Source organism: Macaca thibetana, chromosome 1 (genome assembly GCF_024542745.1).
Source record: "Macaca thibetana thibetana isolate TM-01 chromosome 1, ASM2454274v1, whole genome shotgun sequence".
Classification (NCBI taxonomy): Eukaryota; Metazoa; Chordata; class Mammalia; order Primates; family Cercopithecidae; genus Macaca; species Macaca thibetana.
In genome coordinates this window covers 63854264-63872207 of record NC_065578.1, presented here as the reverse complement: position 1 = coordinate 63872207, position 17944 = coordinate 63854264, and the positions used below count along the sequence as shown (strand labels likewise).

The 17944-nt window shown below is 42.0% G+C and overlaps 1 protein-coding gene across 1 annotated transcript in view; it reads right to left on the bottom strand.

The window, feature by feature from the left end:
- The window catches only part of CACHD1 (cache domain containing 1), a 225867-nt gene that overhangs the window by 44691 nt on the left and 163232 nt on the right, over positions 1–17944 (bottom strand). The window contains exons 6-9 of the mRNA XM_050757476.1: positions 15957–16101; positions 14450–14666; positions 6795–6944; positions 444–677 (exon numbers count right to left, since the gene is read on the bottom strand). Coding sequence (XP_050613433.1) covers positions 444–677; positions 6795–6944; positions 14450–14666; positions 15957–16101 — 746 coding nt within the window. The remainder of the gene's footprint in view (positions 1–443; positions 678–6794; positions 6945–14449; positions 14667–15956; positions 16102–17944) is intronic.

Here is a 17944-nt window from a genome sequence, read left to right as displayed (position 1 = left end):
GTGACCAAATGGAGAATTAACACCATTAAATAACTTACCAAGGACAACACCTCAAGTGGAAGAGTGGAATTTGAAAGCCCATATGAGGCCAGGCCCGTGTTTGTGCCATGATACCGCGTTGCCTTGTCTCAGGCTGAATCCTCGGCACTTCTGAGTTTCATTCCCCATGTGCCATGATATAAAGCTACTCTTTAGTCCTAAGTCACAAACTTTTGGATATTTGAGAATCCTCACATAGCCTCCCCAGAGGAAACATCCACTTTGTGTACTCTGGCCAGGGTAATAAGGAAGAACCTGGGCTGGGGATTTCTGCTGTACAATGCAGAACTATAGGACAGGTGGCAGGGGTGCTAAGAAATCCTATGATCCTGAGAAAGAGGCACCCATTTCTATCCACCCAATTCTTTTCCCCTTCCTTTAACAGGAAGTCTATCCAAACTCACCATCTCCCATCTCATCAGAGAAGGGGAGGCTGAAGACGGCTTCATCAATCATCCGGTTGGGAAGGTTTGTGTAGAACCTGCCCACTGTGGTCTCCAGGTTGCTCAACTGGTTCAGCACCATCATGCTGCCCTTAATCACAGGCAAGGCCGTCCGGTCTGGCACACCGTACTTCCCTGAATTCTGTTCAGCTAGATCCCTCAGAAAAGCCAGTTCTTTCAAACCAGTCACCCCATCTAAAATGGAAAGCCGAGAGAAGACCACGGAAAGCAAAATGGTTTATATTCATTCAACCTCTTGCCATTTAGATCAAATACAGGCATGGATGAGGTCTTGTAATACCAAAGGGGTTTTTGCAGAGACCGCGTGGACTCTGGACACAAATACCAGTTCCTGCTGAGGAAACAAAGCCTGAGGCATGGTCTTCCCTGAGATAGTCAAGAGGGGAAAGGGACTCTTCACAGGGCAATGATGAAAAACATATGCGTAAATAAAGGAGTCCCATTCAGTAAGAATGTGTTCTCCCCATAAGTTAATTATAAAATGAAAATTCATTTCTGCATTTAATATTTAAAAAGAAAAGTAATAATTAACACATCTGCATTTAATTTAATGTAGTAGATGAAACCATAAGAGTTTTAAAGGATAGAGGTTTATCCTTTCATTCCTTACTTCTTCACCTATAAAACCACTTGCCAAAGTCTCATGCAACTAAATGAAAGAATTATGGACTGCATTTACTGATGCTTCCAAACCCTGTTTCTTTAAGCTCATTTTAATTATAAACATATTCATACTTGATATTAAGATAATACTGAATTTGATTTATTTAATATAATTTTTTTACATTTAGAGGGTTTTGAAAACTTTGTACAAAATTTAGGCATACTGGGAATGTATTGTTCTACAACATCTGTAATTTATAGCACAAAAATAAATGTAATACTTTTTTTTTTTTTAGTTTGCTATTGTTGGAACATAGTCAAAAGGATTAGAAACTGATTGCATATGGGCACTGTTGTAAACGAATTCAAAATGATTTCAGCCACTACTGAGGTTCTACCACTTCATTTTAAAAAGGTTTTGTCTCATGTTCCTGAAGATTTCAATAGCAAACCATGAACTATTCAGTCATTAAAAAGAATCTGAAGCTTTCATGGTTCATCTACCACATACGTCTTTAGCATTTCTACAGAGAGAGTGTACATACTTCTAGCACTGGAAGTCCACTTCTAAAATCATGGCAGAATAAAATGAAAATTAATTTCTTTCCTCCACCCCCTACCTTTTTTTTTTTTTGAGACAGAGTTTCCTTCTGTCACCCAGGCTGGAATGCAGTGGCGCAATCTTCGCTCACTGCAACCTCCACCTCCTAGGTTCAAGCAATTCTCATGCCTCAGCCTCCCAAGTAGCTGGGATTACAGGTATACACCACCATGCCTGGCTATTTTTTTTTGGATTTTTGGTAAAGATGGCATTTCACCATGTTGACCAGGCTGGCTTCGAACTTCGGGCCTCAAGTGATCTGCCCCTCTTATCTCCCAAACTGCTGGGATTACAGGCGTCAGCCACCATGCCTGGCCTATCATTTATTTCTTAAAACACATTATATTTAAATAAACTTGACTTTTGCTCCACACATGCAATACTAAAGGAAAGGAAAAAATATCTGGGCCAAATTAAGTCAGAATCAGATTATTGTTCCCTTTGCATGGCACAGAGCTGAGATGGAGGGTGAGGGGTACACTCCAGAGTAAAAGTTAACACCAAAGACACGATTGGTACCTGACCTTATATCCTTGAGAAGCTCACAGAAGTAAAACAATAAAAGAAGAAAACTCAAGCAATAAATAAATTTCCCTTCTTTGTCATGTACTGCTTGAGTCTCTCAAAATGTAAAAGAAAAGTGACAAACAAGAATATCTACTAGGCAAAGAAGAGTAGCATGGGATGGAAGGTTATGGAGGATTGAGTATGAGGTGTTACTCCATCATGAGATTTTATGCAGCAGTGGCGGTAGGTCAGTAGGGTGGCTGATTGGTAAGTACGCTGGGTTGCCTATTATCAACATGGTCATGCTAGAAACTACATTTCCCAGGATCCTCTTCTCTAGTATGCTACCAGATTAAAAGTGCAAAACGTGAGGGCTATATTGCGAGATTTGGGGGACAAAGAAAGAAGTGGTGAGAGACAGACACTGAGGGGCCAGAATGCTCCAGTTTGTCCTACTCTTCTCTGTGTTCAGCTCCCTTTCCCAGCTGCTGACCTGCTCACTGATAGCAACCCCAGGCATGTTCCAGATGCTTCACTGAGCACGCATGGGGGCCGGCAGCAACAAAAAGCCAACATCCTTCCATGGACTTCTACACCAGGTCTCCTAAGTGGTCTTCTGTGTTCCTAGCTTCCAGACTTCTCAGACTTCCCAGCAGGCCCCAACTTGGTTACTAAACTTTCTGAGATGTCAACTCCCCATCTTGGGTCTTTCATTTTTTTTTTTTTTCCCACAATTTCTCCCAGTTTCTCCCACAATTGTGTGTATTCTAATTCTGACAATAAACTCTTTTTTAAATTTAATTTTTATGGGTACATAGCAGGTGTATATATTTATGGTATACATGCGATGTTTTGATACAGGTGTTCAATGTGTAATAATTATAGCAGAGTAATTGAGGTATGAACCACCACAATCATTTATCATTTCTTTGTACTATTAGGAACATAAAACTTCTACTGTATTAGTTATTTTAAAATATATAATAAATTACTATTGACTATAGTCACCCTGTTATATTATCAAATACTATATCTTATTCATTCTATCTATTTTTGTTAGATAGAATGTAACCATTACCAATCAATACCCATTAACCATTTCCAATCCCCCCAACTTCTCTGGTACCCTTCCCAGTCTCTCATCCCCAGTAGTTCAAGTGTTTTATTTATTTTATTTTTATTTTATTTTTTGAGACAGAGTCTTACTCTACTGCCTAGGCTGGAGTGCAGTGGTGCCATCTTGGCTGACTGCAACCTTTGCCTCCCAGGTTCAAGCGACTCTTGTGCCTCAGCCTTCTGAGTAGCTGGGAATACAGGCATAGGTCACCACACTTGGCTAATTTCTGTATTTTAGTAGAGATGGGGATTCACCATGCTGGTCAGTCTGGTCTCGGACTCCTAACCTCAGGTGATCGGCCTGCCTCGGCATCCCAAAGTGCTGGGATTACAGGTGTGAGCCACTGAGCCTGGCCCAAGTATTTTAATTTTTAGCTGACAACAAATTCTTTATTCCAAGGTTCTCTTAGTCAATCTGTTTCCCTATTTGTAAGTAAGGTAAGTGTGTCTACTCTAGTGAACCACACGTAGAAACAGCATTCTGAGAAGGAAAGAGAAAACCGGCAGTGAGGATGTGTGTCTGGTTAGATTAAACGAGGAAAGATAAGAGAAAAGGATGCTGAGATGGAAATAACTAGAGATTCTAAAGTATGGAATTACTGGAACACAGAAAGTGTGTAAGAGACTCTGGTTGAAGAATTTAGGACCAGTGAAGGAATGGGTGGCAGCAAGGAAGTAAGGAAGCATCTGCCTGGGCAGACCTTCAAATCTAATGGAAGAGAAGCAATCCCTTCCTTTTGGGCCTCCTTACTCCTCTTCTATTGAATTCCATTCATCTTCTGTGTCTACCTATCTTCCTCACTGGGTCATAAGCATCTCGCAGACAGGAACTTTGCATAATACAGCTCTGAAACCTCAGTACCCTATGTTGTACATGGTAGGTGGTCAGTAAATTTTATTTTCCTCCCTTCCTCCTTTTCTCCCTCCCTTCCTACCTCTCATGAATGAAAGAAGCCAACACAAAAGAGAAAAGAGCAACAGGTGATCAGAGATGACACTGACGGGCATGTGCCCAGGCATCCTCACTCACCTCACCTGCGTTCAGTCCTGTGCTAAGCGCTCAGAATGCAAAGAAAACTAAGACATAGTTCATGCCTGAGAAGTTCACATTCTTGTGGAAAGTGGAGGCGGGAGAGAGAGAGGACAGTACGTGAGCACCTTACTACAGTAAAATGGGATACATGCTTATCAGAATTAGGCACAAGGTGCCAGGGGACAAAGAGGACTGGACAGAGATCTGGGCCTGGATGGCAGAGCTCCACCTCTGAGCTATGCTGTCTGAGAGAGGAAACCATATAAGCTTTCATAAACTCCTTTCACTGGCTTTGAGGACCCATTCTTTTTTTTTTGTTTTTGGAGACGAGTCTTGCTTTGTCGCCCAGGCTGGAGTACAGCCGCGCGATCTCGGCTCACTGCAAGCTCCGCCTCCCGGGTTCACGCCATTCTCCCGCCTCAGCCTCCTGAGTAGCTGGGACTACAGGCGCCCACCACCATGCCCGGCTAATTTTTTTGTATTTTTAGCAGAGACAGGGTTTCACCGTGTTAGCCAGGATGGTCTCGATCTCCTGACCTCGTGATCCACCGACCTCGCCCTTCCAAAGTGCTGCGATTACAGGCGTGAGCCACAGAGCCCGGCCTTCGAGGACCCGTTCTTTACCAGGTACTACGTTAAGAACTTTCAACACAATCACATATTGCTTATTTATTATTACAACAACCCTATGCAGTAGATTTAACTATTTTTCATTTCACAGATAAAACTGCAGTCTAAAGAGATTAAGTAATTTGCCGTAAGCCACACGACTAGCAAATGCAGACAGCAGCTAAGGACCACTAGACGACAGCCTGTGTTCTCTCAAGTGTGGTCTAGAAAACATTTGGAAGAGAATCACCCTGGCCAAAATGAAGATTCCTGAACCCCTCCTAAGACGATATGAATAAGAATCTGAGAGCAATGCCTGGAAATCTGCATTTTAAAGCCATTTCCCAAGGAATCCTTAGCACATCAGAATATGAGGCCCACTGTCCCTAAACCACATGGTTCTACATGGAAATTTTGCAGGTGACAAGAGAAACAAAAGATAGTAGGTGGGAAAGGCTGCTCAAGACCTGGCTTTTTTTTTTTTTTTTCTTTTTTTTGAGACGGAGTCTCGCTCTGTTGCCCAGGCCGGAGTGCAGTGGCCAGATCTCAGCTCACTGCAAGCTCTGCCTCCCGGGTTTACGCCATTCTCCTGCCTCAGCCTCCCGAGTAGCCGGGACTACAGGCGCCCGCCTCCGCGCCCGGCTAGTTTTTTGTACTTTTTAGTAGAGACGGGGTTTCATCATGTTAGCCAGGATGGTCTCTTATCTCCTGACCTCGTGATCCGCCCGTCTCGGCCTCCCAAAGTGCAGGGATTACAGGCTTGAGCCACCGTGCCCGGCCTTTTTTTTTTCTTTAGACAGAGTCTTTCTCTGTTACCAGGCTGGACTGCAGCGGCGCAATCTCAGCTCACTGCAACCTCTGCTTTCTGGGTTCAGGTGATTCTCCTGCCTCAACCACGCCCAGCTAATTTTTATATTTTTAGTAGAGACAGGGTTTCACCACGTGGGCCAGGTCTTGATCTCTTGACCTCATGATTTGCCCACCTCGGCCTCCCAAAGTGTTGGGATTACAGGCGTAAGCCACCGTGCCCAGCCAAGACATGGCCTCTTAAACACAAGAGAAGATGGCCACTTTGAATACTGAGGGCAATGGGCCTGAAGATGTCATGGAAGAAAAGCAATGTGTTAATAGGCGGAGAGATACAATACGGCTAGAAAACAGTGCTGCACTCAGACTAGCGGACAGATTGAACAGCAGAAGGGGAAAAATGGAGTAGTAGCTTGAATTTGCCAATTTCTAAACCCTTTTACATTCTGTCATTCAATAGCAGCACAATCCATTTTAATGAGTGTTTACTGTACATTAAGGCTAATCCTCACAACAACACTGCAAAGTAGATAATGCTTATCTCCATTTTTCAGCTAAGGAAGCTGAGGTGGAGAAAGTGGCAGAAGAGGCTTCAGGTGGTGATTCTGTAGGAAAATGTGATATTCACAGATCGGTAGCACAGAAGAATCTAGGTCAGTGCTTTGGCTTCCTGCAGCTTAAACCAATGAGATAAGTTAAAACCTTAGATAATCCTAGAATATGAAGAACTGAAAAGAAAAGGTGGGGCGGGGAGATGCTGTATAAAATCCTCTGCAAGACCATGCCAGTGGAGAAGAGGTTTAGAAACAAGCAGTTAGCTGGAGAGACAGATGAAGAGAAAGGAACCTTGTAACACGCCCTAAATACCAACATCAGGTAGAGAAAGAGCTGCCTGGTTGCCTTTTCCCATAGCCTTCATCCAAGCACACTGTTATGATTCTTCTTCTTCTTTTTAAAGCAGCATACACTTAGAGGGATCTTTGATCTGAAAGGAAAATCTTGAAATACTACCTACCGTTCATGAGGGCATAGGTGAGAATCATTACGGAGTTGTTTAGAAAGCTATTTTCTTCATTGATGACTCGGAGAGTTGCTTTTTTATCTTCTTCCGAAGAGTCCTTTGATGTAATGCCAGCTGACAGGTAAATGATGACCATGTCTGTATCTAAGCAAAAACACATCAATTGAATGCTCTATTTGGATTCTGGCTAAAGGCAGCAGTTCAGTTTCCTGTTCATGTCCTTGGACTTCCCCACCTCGAGGACCTGCCTAGCCCATGGTTCCTAGTTCCTCCCATTTGATGCTGTGGCTTTCATCCTCCCGCTTCTGCCTTTCTTCCATCCCACCCTTTCTGGACAATGAGGCCACATTTATGCAGCATCGGGTAAGGATGTTCCACATATATTTACCAGATAAAAGGAGGTGATTTCCTTTAGGCACCCATGGTTATAGTAATTTAAGCCAATCCAAATGGAAATCTCTCCTGCCTTCCGAAACAGATGATGCAGAACGGGACTTATCCTTTCCTCTGTGATGCAGGAACACCACCATGAATGCTTGTTTCTTGAGGATCAGGCTTTAAAATGATGATTCTTTCAGGGCTCTTCAGGCACATAATGTTATTCGCTCCTGTACTAAATATCTCTAGGTAATTTTCATTGAAAAATCTCATCAGTAGAGCAGTGAAACATGGACTTAGAAGCCAGTTGACTGTGTTCAAAGCCCAGCTCTGCTACTTACAAGCTGCATCTGGGTAATTGAGGCAAATTTCTCAACGTTTCTACACCTAATTTTCTTTGTCTATAAAATGGGAGTAATGACAGGACTGACTTAATAGTGTTGCTGTGAAGAATAATTGGTTATTTTAAGTAAAGACTATCAGCAAAAAGGTGATGACAAAAAGAAGGTAAAAGAGAAAAAAAAGAAACTACAACATACACACAAAATGAAAACAAAAACCATGCCATTGGATTGAAGTAGCAGCCCTGAGTTAGAATTGAAATTATTTTCCAAACAGGGCTGAGAGGTAGAATAACTGAGAGTTAGGTTGGTCCAGTAGAACTTCTGTCAAGTGGATTGACTGAAAAAAACAAAGGTGATAAATTTCCTACAATTAGAGATAAATAAGCAGAGGCTCAATGACCACAATAAAAAGAGGGAAGTCAGAGAGCTGGACTTTTATATCCTCTTTCTAATCTGCAATTCTTTGATTTAACATATATGTATATGTGTTAAATATATATGTTAAATATGTGTGTATGTGTGTGTATGTGTGTGCTTATGTGTGTGTGTGTATGTATGTATATATATCTGTATTAAGACTGAGTCTTGTTCTGTCACCCAGGCTGGAGTGCAGTGGCATGATCTCAGCTTACTGCAACCTCCCCCTCCAGGGTTCAAGCGATGCTCATGCCTCAGACTACTGAGCAGTTGGGATTACAGGCACGTGCCACTATGCCCAGCTAATTTTTTGTATTTTTAGTAGAGATGGGGTTTCACCACGTTGGCCAGGCTGGTCTTGAACTCCTGACCTCAAGTGATCTGCCCGCCTCTGCCTCCCAAAGTGCTGGGATTACAGGCGTGAGCCACCATGCATGGCCTCAATATATATTTTTAGGACATTCTACATATTTTTTACTGAGAAATAAAAATCTATGTAATATGTTATATACTTATTTCTTCAGGTTTTGGTTATTGTTTTTTAGTTGAGGTTGCTCTAAAGTGACTGTGGCAGGCAACCTCAAACTTGGTCCCTTAGTGATTCCATGTCCTCCACATTCATTCACCTCCTGGGGTAGTTGCCTTCCTTGAGTGTGGCTGGATTTAGTGAGTCACTTATAATGACTAGAATGCAGCAGAGTGAAGGAACATCAAGACCAAGACTAGGTTACAAAAAGACTGTGGCTTCTGCAAGGGGGGGGGCTTTCTCACTCTGAAGAAAGCCAGCTGGCAGGTTGTAAACAGTCCTATGGAGAGGCAAGGAACAGAGGCCCTTTGAACTGAAAATCCTGCCAGCACAAGTGTGAGTGAGCTTGGAAGCAGCTATTTCCCCAGTAGAACTTTGAGATGACCGTAGCTTTGGTCAATAGGTTGACTGCAATCTCAAGAAACTTGTAGGGCTGGAGGCACCCAGCTATGCCGTGCCCAGATTCCTGATGTACAGAAACTATGAGACAATAAAGATGTATTAAGCTACAGAATGTTGGAATAATTTGTTACACAGGAATAGTTAATGAATACGGTTACCCTTTAAAAAATTATCCTAATGGTGAAGACACAAAGCTTGAATTTCCTTCAGTTTACACATTCCCATTTTAGACTTAAGTATTCTTTATTATGCAGAATTGAACAGTTAACTTATAATGTATGAATGTCATAGATAACTGAACTTGACTCTAAGAAATAAATGCATTCAAAGTTCCTCTTATTTACTCCTAATACTTAATACCAATTTTGATACTTGAACATTCTCTAGTGAACATTAACTGCACATTTAAATTTCACTATTTAGTTATCAGAGATTAGGAAGTAAATGCTGATGCAAAAAGAAAATCTACACATTTCAGGAAGATTCTTGTCTTAAATTAGATGTCAACAAACCAGATGTCAATATTTTTTCAAAGTTGTATATACAGTTCAGTAAATTATTTTATAAGGACCCTAAACAGTTCATTTAAACTTCAGACTGAAAAACACAAAAACAAAAATTGCTTGAGTCCCTAGTTGGGGGAAACATATAGATATAGATATAGATATAGATATAGATATAGCATGAGGAGGATCTATGGTATGACACAAACCATCTGCTCATCGCAAAAGTACATGTGATAAATTCCTGAACACATTTAGGCTGACCTAAAAGAGAACCCTAGTGTCTGTTTTCTCACTTAGCCTTATGATTCTGCATAAAATACACTGTCATTTAGAGCTGTTTCTAGGGCAAAGGTCCATGTTTGGAAAGCCAGAAGGCTTGTAGCCCTTGAGCTCCTTTGGCAGCCAAGCACATTTTCTTTCCATTCCAACAATAAGACACACTCTGTAAGTATCCCTGCTGGCTCTGCCCAACCCCTGACTCCATTCCCACCTTATCCTCAAGAACAATTGAGTTATTTTTCCATTCTTATCAGATCTGTCAAATTTGGTTTGATTTGTATTTTTAATGCATTGGGATATTCCCTTTTTAGTCACCCAGTTAGAGCAATTTTAGGGGAGAGTAATTATAGGGACTTGGGGTAGAGCAGAGATGCAGCATGTAACTGGAAGAAAATGTAATAGCTCTCCATTTGGTGAGTCTCTCTATAAGCCACCAGGCATGTCTTGGGGTCAACATCAAAAGGGGAAGAGCAACTCAAATTTGGGCTTTGCTCATACCATTAGGTCTCCACTCTTAACCATCTTTAATTGAGGTTCATTATGATTCTCAACTAATCAGCTCCAAAACAAATTCAGAACAAACAACTCCAAGATGTTAATGCTGTCAGTTAAAGATCTACCATGAGACTGAAGAAAGGGTCAGAACTGGACAAAAGTTTTAGACTTTCTGGTTGGTACAAGGCAAATTAGTGTCAACCAACAATGATTTATGACATGTAGTTTATTTTTATATGGCTACCAATGTGGGCATACTAAAGTGTACTTTCATGTACAGACTAACCCTTGCAACGATCGTCAAGAGTAGGTCTTATTTATTTGAATAACCTCACAGGTGGCAACCAAAACAGGACCAGATATACGGTAGACATTAAATAATTGTCTGTAGAGTGAAGAGAAATAGTGATGTATAGAGTTTACAATAGAATAAACTTCTAGGAAGTGTATACAGACCCCTCGCTATACTGTTGCCTAGGCCATGGCCATCTTTGGGCCTGAGGTCAACTTAGGACATCTAGGGTATCTAATCTAGTTTAGCTGGAGCTAGAAGTCTTATACGAAACTGAGTATCATAATAATCACAGCAAATATACATTGGATATTTATGATGGAATCCTGGATATTATCATCCCTCCATTTACAGATTAGGAATCCAGGTCTGGAGAAAATAAAACAATATAGACAAATTCACAAGGTTAGAAAAATTTCAGAGCAGAACACTGGTTGAAATCCATAACCTGCATAACTCCTGGGCTATATAGCCTGAGAGTACCCTGGGACCGCTCCTTAACAAACTGGACAACGCTCATTCCTGAAGTCTTTTCTTCATACAAACTAATCTAGATTATTTTTTCTCTAAACTGTCAGTAAAAGCTATAAACTAGAGGCCAGTGAGCCTTAGATACATCTTACTACTTGGCCTAAAAAGGGCTCCTTTGAGTATTTAGAAAACTGTGCCTTCAAAATTTGTCCAAGTCTCTAATGGTCAATCTTCTTGCCATGTTTTTGTTTGCCAACATTAAGAAAAACAAACACAGAAAAATCCAGAGGAGAAATGCCTCCCATCAAACCAGCCTCCTGCTCACATGCAGTGCAGGAATGTCTGTGAGAAGAGATTTAATGAGGTCTTTATTCACAGCTTTAAAGCTGGAACAAATGTCAACATTTGAAAATCAAGGGATTTCACATGAAAATCCAGATTTCTGGCATCTCTTAAAACAGAAGATCTGGCAGCACTGGGCAGACATTCCTGCTCAATGGACTGAACAGAGGAGCAGCTGCCCTCTGGATGGTGCATGCTCCGTGTGACCATGTTCTCCAACTCATCCTCATTACCTTCCCCCAGCTCACATGTGCTGCCTGGCCACTGTGGGCATCTGAGTTTGCGACTGCTAGTCTAACATTTCTCTCCATTATTTGAAAAGTGTAATAATCGAAACTAGACTTTAAAGATGGTTCGATGACAGAATTCAGTAGAAAGAACACTTCTAGTGAGGAACGCTGACGGGTGGGTGGCGTTGACAAACAGGCCAATCTGCCTTGAGTACTTGAGTTCAGCCTTGTTAACTGACCTTACTGAACCAAGGGCAACTTTACACTCAGCCACCCCATAATATTGGTTTGTGGATAGCTGATGCTTGCCAAAGCTAGTAGGCCAAATTCTAAGATGATCTAAATGAGCAACATCCTGTATACTGAATGTGTGCATCACCTGTAACTTGCTTCTAAGAAGAAGACTATGGCAAGTAATGAGCCATTACTCCTGTGATTGTGCTACGTATCCTTGCAAAGATGGATGGATGTTTGCCGAGGTCCCTGATAAACTCACTTTGAGTTAATCACAAGCGAGAGTAATCTGATTAAATCAAGAGGGATAGTGGGGCTGATTTACTCAGACGAGCTTGTTACAAGAGGGTCCAAGCCTTCTCTGAAGCCAGGGATTTGAAGAGATGCTCTTCCATTGGCCTTGAAGAAGTAAATGAAATGAGTCTCATAGTTGCAAGGAAATGAACTCTGCCAACAAACATGGGAGCTCATGTTTGTTGAACCTTAGCATGAATGAACCTTAGCATGAACCTTAGGACTCTGAATGTACAGTAGTCCTGCTAATACTTTGATGGTAACCTCGTGAGACCCTAAACAGAGGACTCAGCTAAGCTGTACCCGGACTCCTGACCCACAAAAACTGTGAGATAACAAATGTATATTGCGTCAAACTGCTAAGTTTGTGGCAATTTGTTATGCGGAAACATAAAACTAACACACCATGTACCATCATTAGTTATAATTACAGTAGCTTCCTTCTTTTGAGGATCCATTATGTGCTAGGCACTATGCTTTGCATTAATCAGTGCTTAGCTTAAACACAGACACAATGACGCGCTTGGGAATGTATTCTTTAAATTTATCTCAATAGGATACATTAATGTTTTCAAACAAAGAAAAAAAACCGTAAACAGATTTTTTTTTTTTTTTTGAGATGGAGTCTTGCTTCGTCACCAGGCTGGAGCGCAGTGGCACGATCTTGGCTCACTGCAACCTCTGCCTCCCGGGTTCAAGAAATTCTCCTGCCTCAGCTTCCCAAGTATCTGGGATTACAGGCGCGTGGCACCACGTCCTTTTTGTAGTTTTAGTAGAGACGGGGTTTTACCATGTTGGTCAGGCTGGTCTCGATCTCGTGACCTCGTGATCTGCCTGCCTTGGCCTCCCAAAGTGCTGGGATTACAGGCATAAGCCACCGCACCTGGCCTATAAACAGATTTTTTTTAAATAAAAGGAAAAATGAAATAGATTCCTTTAAGTAGTTCCAAAGCATGAGCTCCATTTCAAATATCTTTTCCCGTACTTTAGCATGCATCCTAATTCCAGATTTTCTTTAATATATACAAATTAAATTAGAGGCCAGGCGTGGTGGCTCACGCTTCTAATTCCAGCACTTTGGGAAGCTGAGGTGGGGGGATCACAAGGTCAGGAGTTCAAGATCAGCCTGACCAACATGGTGAAACCCCGTCTCTACTTAAAATACAAAAATTAGCCAGGCATGGTGGCGCATGCCTGTAATCCTAGCTACTTAGGAGGCTGAGGCCGGAGAACCGCTCAAACCCGAGAGGTGGAGGTTGCAGTGAGCTGTGATTGCTCCGTTGCACTCCAGCCTGGGTGACAGAGTGAGACTCCATCTCAAAAAAAAAAAAAAAATTGAATTAGAGTGCTTTTATACATCTGAAAGACTGTGCTCATCTAAATGACAGCTGGTTAGAAGAAGGAAGGATCAAGGCAAGAATTCCTGCTGCCCGCTTCACGTCCACGTGTGCACAAGCAGACATTCACTCTAAGTCAAAGAGGAAGCAAAGCTGACAATTAGCATTAGAAAGGATGTGGAGATTCCCTTAGGACGTAAGTGCAGACATGATCTAAATAAAGGGGCAGGAAGAGAAGGCTCAGAGAGTCAAGAAATTGTACAGACTGACCATCTTTGATTGGGAAAGATGAGAAAAATCCAGTTAACATCCTAGTATTTGATGATGATGATGACAACACATGACAATTTTAACCCAAATGAATTTTTTTTTTTCTTTTGAGACAGAGTCTCACTCTGTCGCCCAGGCTAGAGTGCAGTGGCATGATCTCAGCTCACTGCAACCTCTGCCTCCTGCGTTCAAGTGATTCTCCTGCCTCAGCCTCCCGAGCAGCTGGGACTATAGGCAATCGCCACCACGCCCGCCTAATTGTTTTGTACTTTTAGTAGAGATGCGGTTTCACCATATTGGCCAGGCTGGTCTCGAACTCCTGATCTTGTGATCTGCCTGCCTTGACCTCCCAAAGTGCTGGGATTATAGGCATGAGCCACCGCACCTCACCCCCAATCAATTTTTTTTTTAAATCCCTCTAGGCTGGGCGCAGTGGCTCATGCTTGTAATTCCAGCACTTCGGGAGGCAAAGGCAGGTGTATTGCTTGAGCTCAAGAGTTTGAGATCAGACAGGTCTCAGTCAGTGAAACCCTTTCCTTACCAAAAATACAAAAATTAGCTGGGTGTGGTGGCGTACGCCTGTGGTCCCAGCTACTTGGGAGGCTGAGGTATAAAGATTGCTGGAGCCCAGGAAGTCAAAGCTGGAGTGAACCATGATCACGCCACTGCATTCCAGCTTGGACAGAGCAAGATCCTGTCTCAAGGTAAATAAATAAATAAATAAATAAATAATAAAATCTCTCTAAACATCATTGTGTGATCAATTTACAATATATTCCTATTGCCATCTTTATCTATTATGCTTGTAAGTCCTCTGAGAGAACGCACTCACTTGCTTGGAACTTTGTGTTATTGTTTGTGCTTCGAATCAGCTGAAATGCCTTTTGGAATCCCACTGCGTGCTGGGTAGGACTGTCTGAAGACTTCACGTTGCTAACAAAGGTGGACATTTTCCTTTTTGTCTCACTGGTAGCTGGAGACAAGAAGGTCTTATAGCACTGGTCTAGTGAGCAAGTCCGGACGGTATCTGCCACAGTTAACACAGAAATCTGCAGGAAAGAAAAAAAACAAAAACCAAAACCAAACCTGTTATCCTACCACTTAAAGATTTATTTGTTTGTGTAACAGAAGAGCCCAAGGAACGAGAAGGCCTACAGAACAGATTCTGAGAGTTTCAAAATAAATCCCTGGAGCCATCAATCTATCAAATTTGAAAAGGATCCATAAGGACTGGTAAAGTGGGGAAACCCCTAGAGTTTGGTTTTTGTTCCAAGATGAAGGAGTAGTACTGTGTTCATATATAACATTAAACACACACACAAACTATTTTATGCAGAGAAAAGTCATAGCAAGAATGAACTATCCTGGTTTTCAACCTGGAGGTGAGGGTGAGGGTAAGAGAGTACGGTGTGTGTGTTTTAAGCCACTAAGTTAGTGAGCAAAACTGCTGGAGTTGGCAAAGTCAAAATGATGAAGCAGAAGATGTCCACACGCAATAGATTATCATTAGCTGTACCCACACCTCTCTCCAAGGTGTCCCAGAGATTAGTCAGCCACTAGTAGCTTTCCCTTCTCCCTGACTTCCCAACAATCTTGCGATAAAATTCAGCCATCCACCAGCATCTACATCCCCCACCCCTCTCCTCCTCAGCATAACCTCCAGTGTGAAAGTCATGGCTAATTAGAAACCTTACCATGAGCCATAAAGAAGTATAAGACTAAGGTTGGTGGTAGTTACAAAAGAGATTTTTGGATTGGTGGCTGCTTCCTCAAATATTAGAATAATACTCTTTTCCCAAAGTCCTTTTAAAGATGGATTTAAAAAAATATACAGATGGTCCCTGACATACAATGGTTTGACTTTACGATGGTGCGAAAGCGATAGGCAGGCAGTGAAGCTGTACTTTCAATTTTGGATCTTTTCCCAGGCTCCTGATACTCTCTCATGGTGCTGGACAATGGCAGGGAGCCACAGCTCCCAGTAAGCCATGCAATCACAAAGGAGAACCGCTGATACAGTATTCTGCAGTATACTACTGTATTCAACAAACTACATGAGATAGCCAATACTTTATTATGTTATAAAATAGGCTTTGTGTTAGATGATTTTCCATAACTGAGGGCTAACCTAAGTGTTCTGACAATGTTTAAGGTAGGCTAGCCCAAGCTATGATGTAGCTCAGGTGTATTAAATGCAATTTCAACTTATGATAGATTTATCAGGATGTAACCCCATTGTAAGTCAAGGAGGATCTGTTATATCACAAAACAATAAAGTACTTTAAAAAAGGCATTCAAGGAGAACCTCATGCCATTGGGGTCACATGGGTCACGGTCACCTTGTCATGTTCATCGATGGCACTGAGGATGACCTGAGCAGCGTCCTTGGCAATCTGAAGCTGAGTGTCTGTGACCGAAGCCCCGTGGTCCAGAATCACGACTATGTGCTTTGACTGCGGCCGGACTGTAGAGACGTAGATGGGTCTGCAGGGAGAAGAAGCTCTCTGGGGTCAGTCTTGGTTTAGGTAAAGGGCCTCAACACAGCTGTGAATATTACAGTGCACGGGCATGTTGGTCTCTGTGTTCTCCCAGAGATGGCACAAGGATGGAGAGATCCACATGGAAGGAGAAACCATACTGGTGCATTGAAAATAATACCTAAGGCAATAATACCTAAGACAACAAGACAACAAGGTGTGTCTGTGGAACAGGTATGGATAATTTATGCCTTTAAAGATCAAAGCAGACAAGAGAAGCTTTTCAGCAGCAAACTCTTTTGGAGGCTGGCTTTTTCAGCATCACTAACATCCTGCTTTTCTCTCTCTCTCTTTTTTTTTTTCTCAGAGAAAAGCAGGATGTTAGTGCTCTTTAACTCAATGCATTCTGCACAGCTCAAAACTTCTAGTAGTTAAAATCCTCATTTAAAATATGCGCAACCTCTGCTTGGTATTGCCTGGTGTACCTGTTTTGCTAAAGGGTGTGGATGTGGCGGCCCCTTGGGCTGAGAGATCAGTCAAGGAGAAAAAGGTCCCCTCACCAGGGCTGGATTATCCTCTGCAGACTTGCAGAGTGGGGCTTGGCTAGAAGTGAGGCAGGCTATAACCCATGAGCATGCTGAGCAGCTTTGAATGGCAGGTTTGGTTCCTCTCTTCTCATACAAAGGCTCCTGCTAAGAGGCCCCTTTCCTTTCTGGACTGAAACAATTCACATAGGTCAGCCACCAAAAGGCCCCTTATCTGAGCATTTAAAACTGTGCCATCAAAATTTGTCCAAGTCTGTGATAGCCACTCTTCTTGCCAGGTTTTTGTTTGCCAACATTGAAAAAAAGGGGGTTGGGGGCAGCCACAAAGGAGAAATGCCTCCCATCAAAGCAGCCTTCTGCCAATGTGCAGTGCAGGAAGGTTTGTGAGAAGAGGTTTAATGAGGTCTCTATTCACAGTTTTAAAGCTGGAACAAATTAGAAGGAGTTTAAGAAAGCAAATCAGCCTCAAGAGAATTCTCTCCTTTACTGACACCCCTAAAACACTAGATTTTCCTGTGAAATGTTAGATGCCAGCTGAATCACAAAAGCCTGGACACAAATTAAGAAATGTAGGCAAAGTACAAAAAAAACTCAAAATCTGACCAAATTTACACTAGTTGTTCTCAAGCCCAAAGTCCTGCAGTAATTACTAAAGTACCACTCTATTTTCACTAGTCGATACGATTGAGCCACTAGGGAAATGGAATAAAAAGAATCCAGAAGAGGTAGCTACAGAAATGAAACAGAGAACAGAAAAGAAGGAAAATCTGATCATCTCAACACTGACAAGTAGGTCAAATATTTAACTTTTTAGATTCTCCAAGCTAGGTGGGTGGATTTTCTTTAAAATGACACACTTCCTTTGTTCAAATTCAATTCACATAAATGAAACTTGGGATATGTGTTGGCATCGTCACATTAAGTTGTTAAAAGCTGCTTTAGTGGGATATATAAATAGTGATGTTAAATGCACAAACTGGGGGGACGTCCTCATAGAATGACTGGTATCCACCAGTTCCTTTCTTGTGTTGCTATGTCCTGAAATCCATTCCATACTTGCAATGAATGTAGAGAACTTGGAAAGGCATCATAGGAAAGTAGTTAGGACAAGAGATGCGAATCGCAGTCTATGAGGAGAGAAATGTGGATTATTTAGCCAAGGGAAAAGAGGTTCAAGGGCGGAGTGCAGATTTAGTGCATAATTAGTGCAGATTTAGGGTGGAGACACATGAAAACTTTCCAAATTGCCTTGTGTTGGTGAATGCTGATTTTGACAAAGTTTCGCTTTCCTTTTTAAACTTTCCC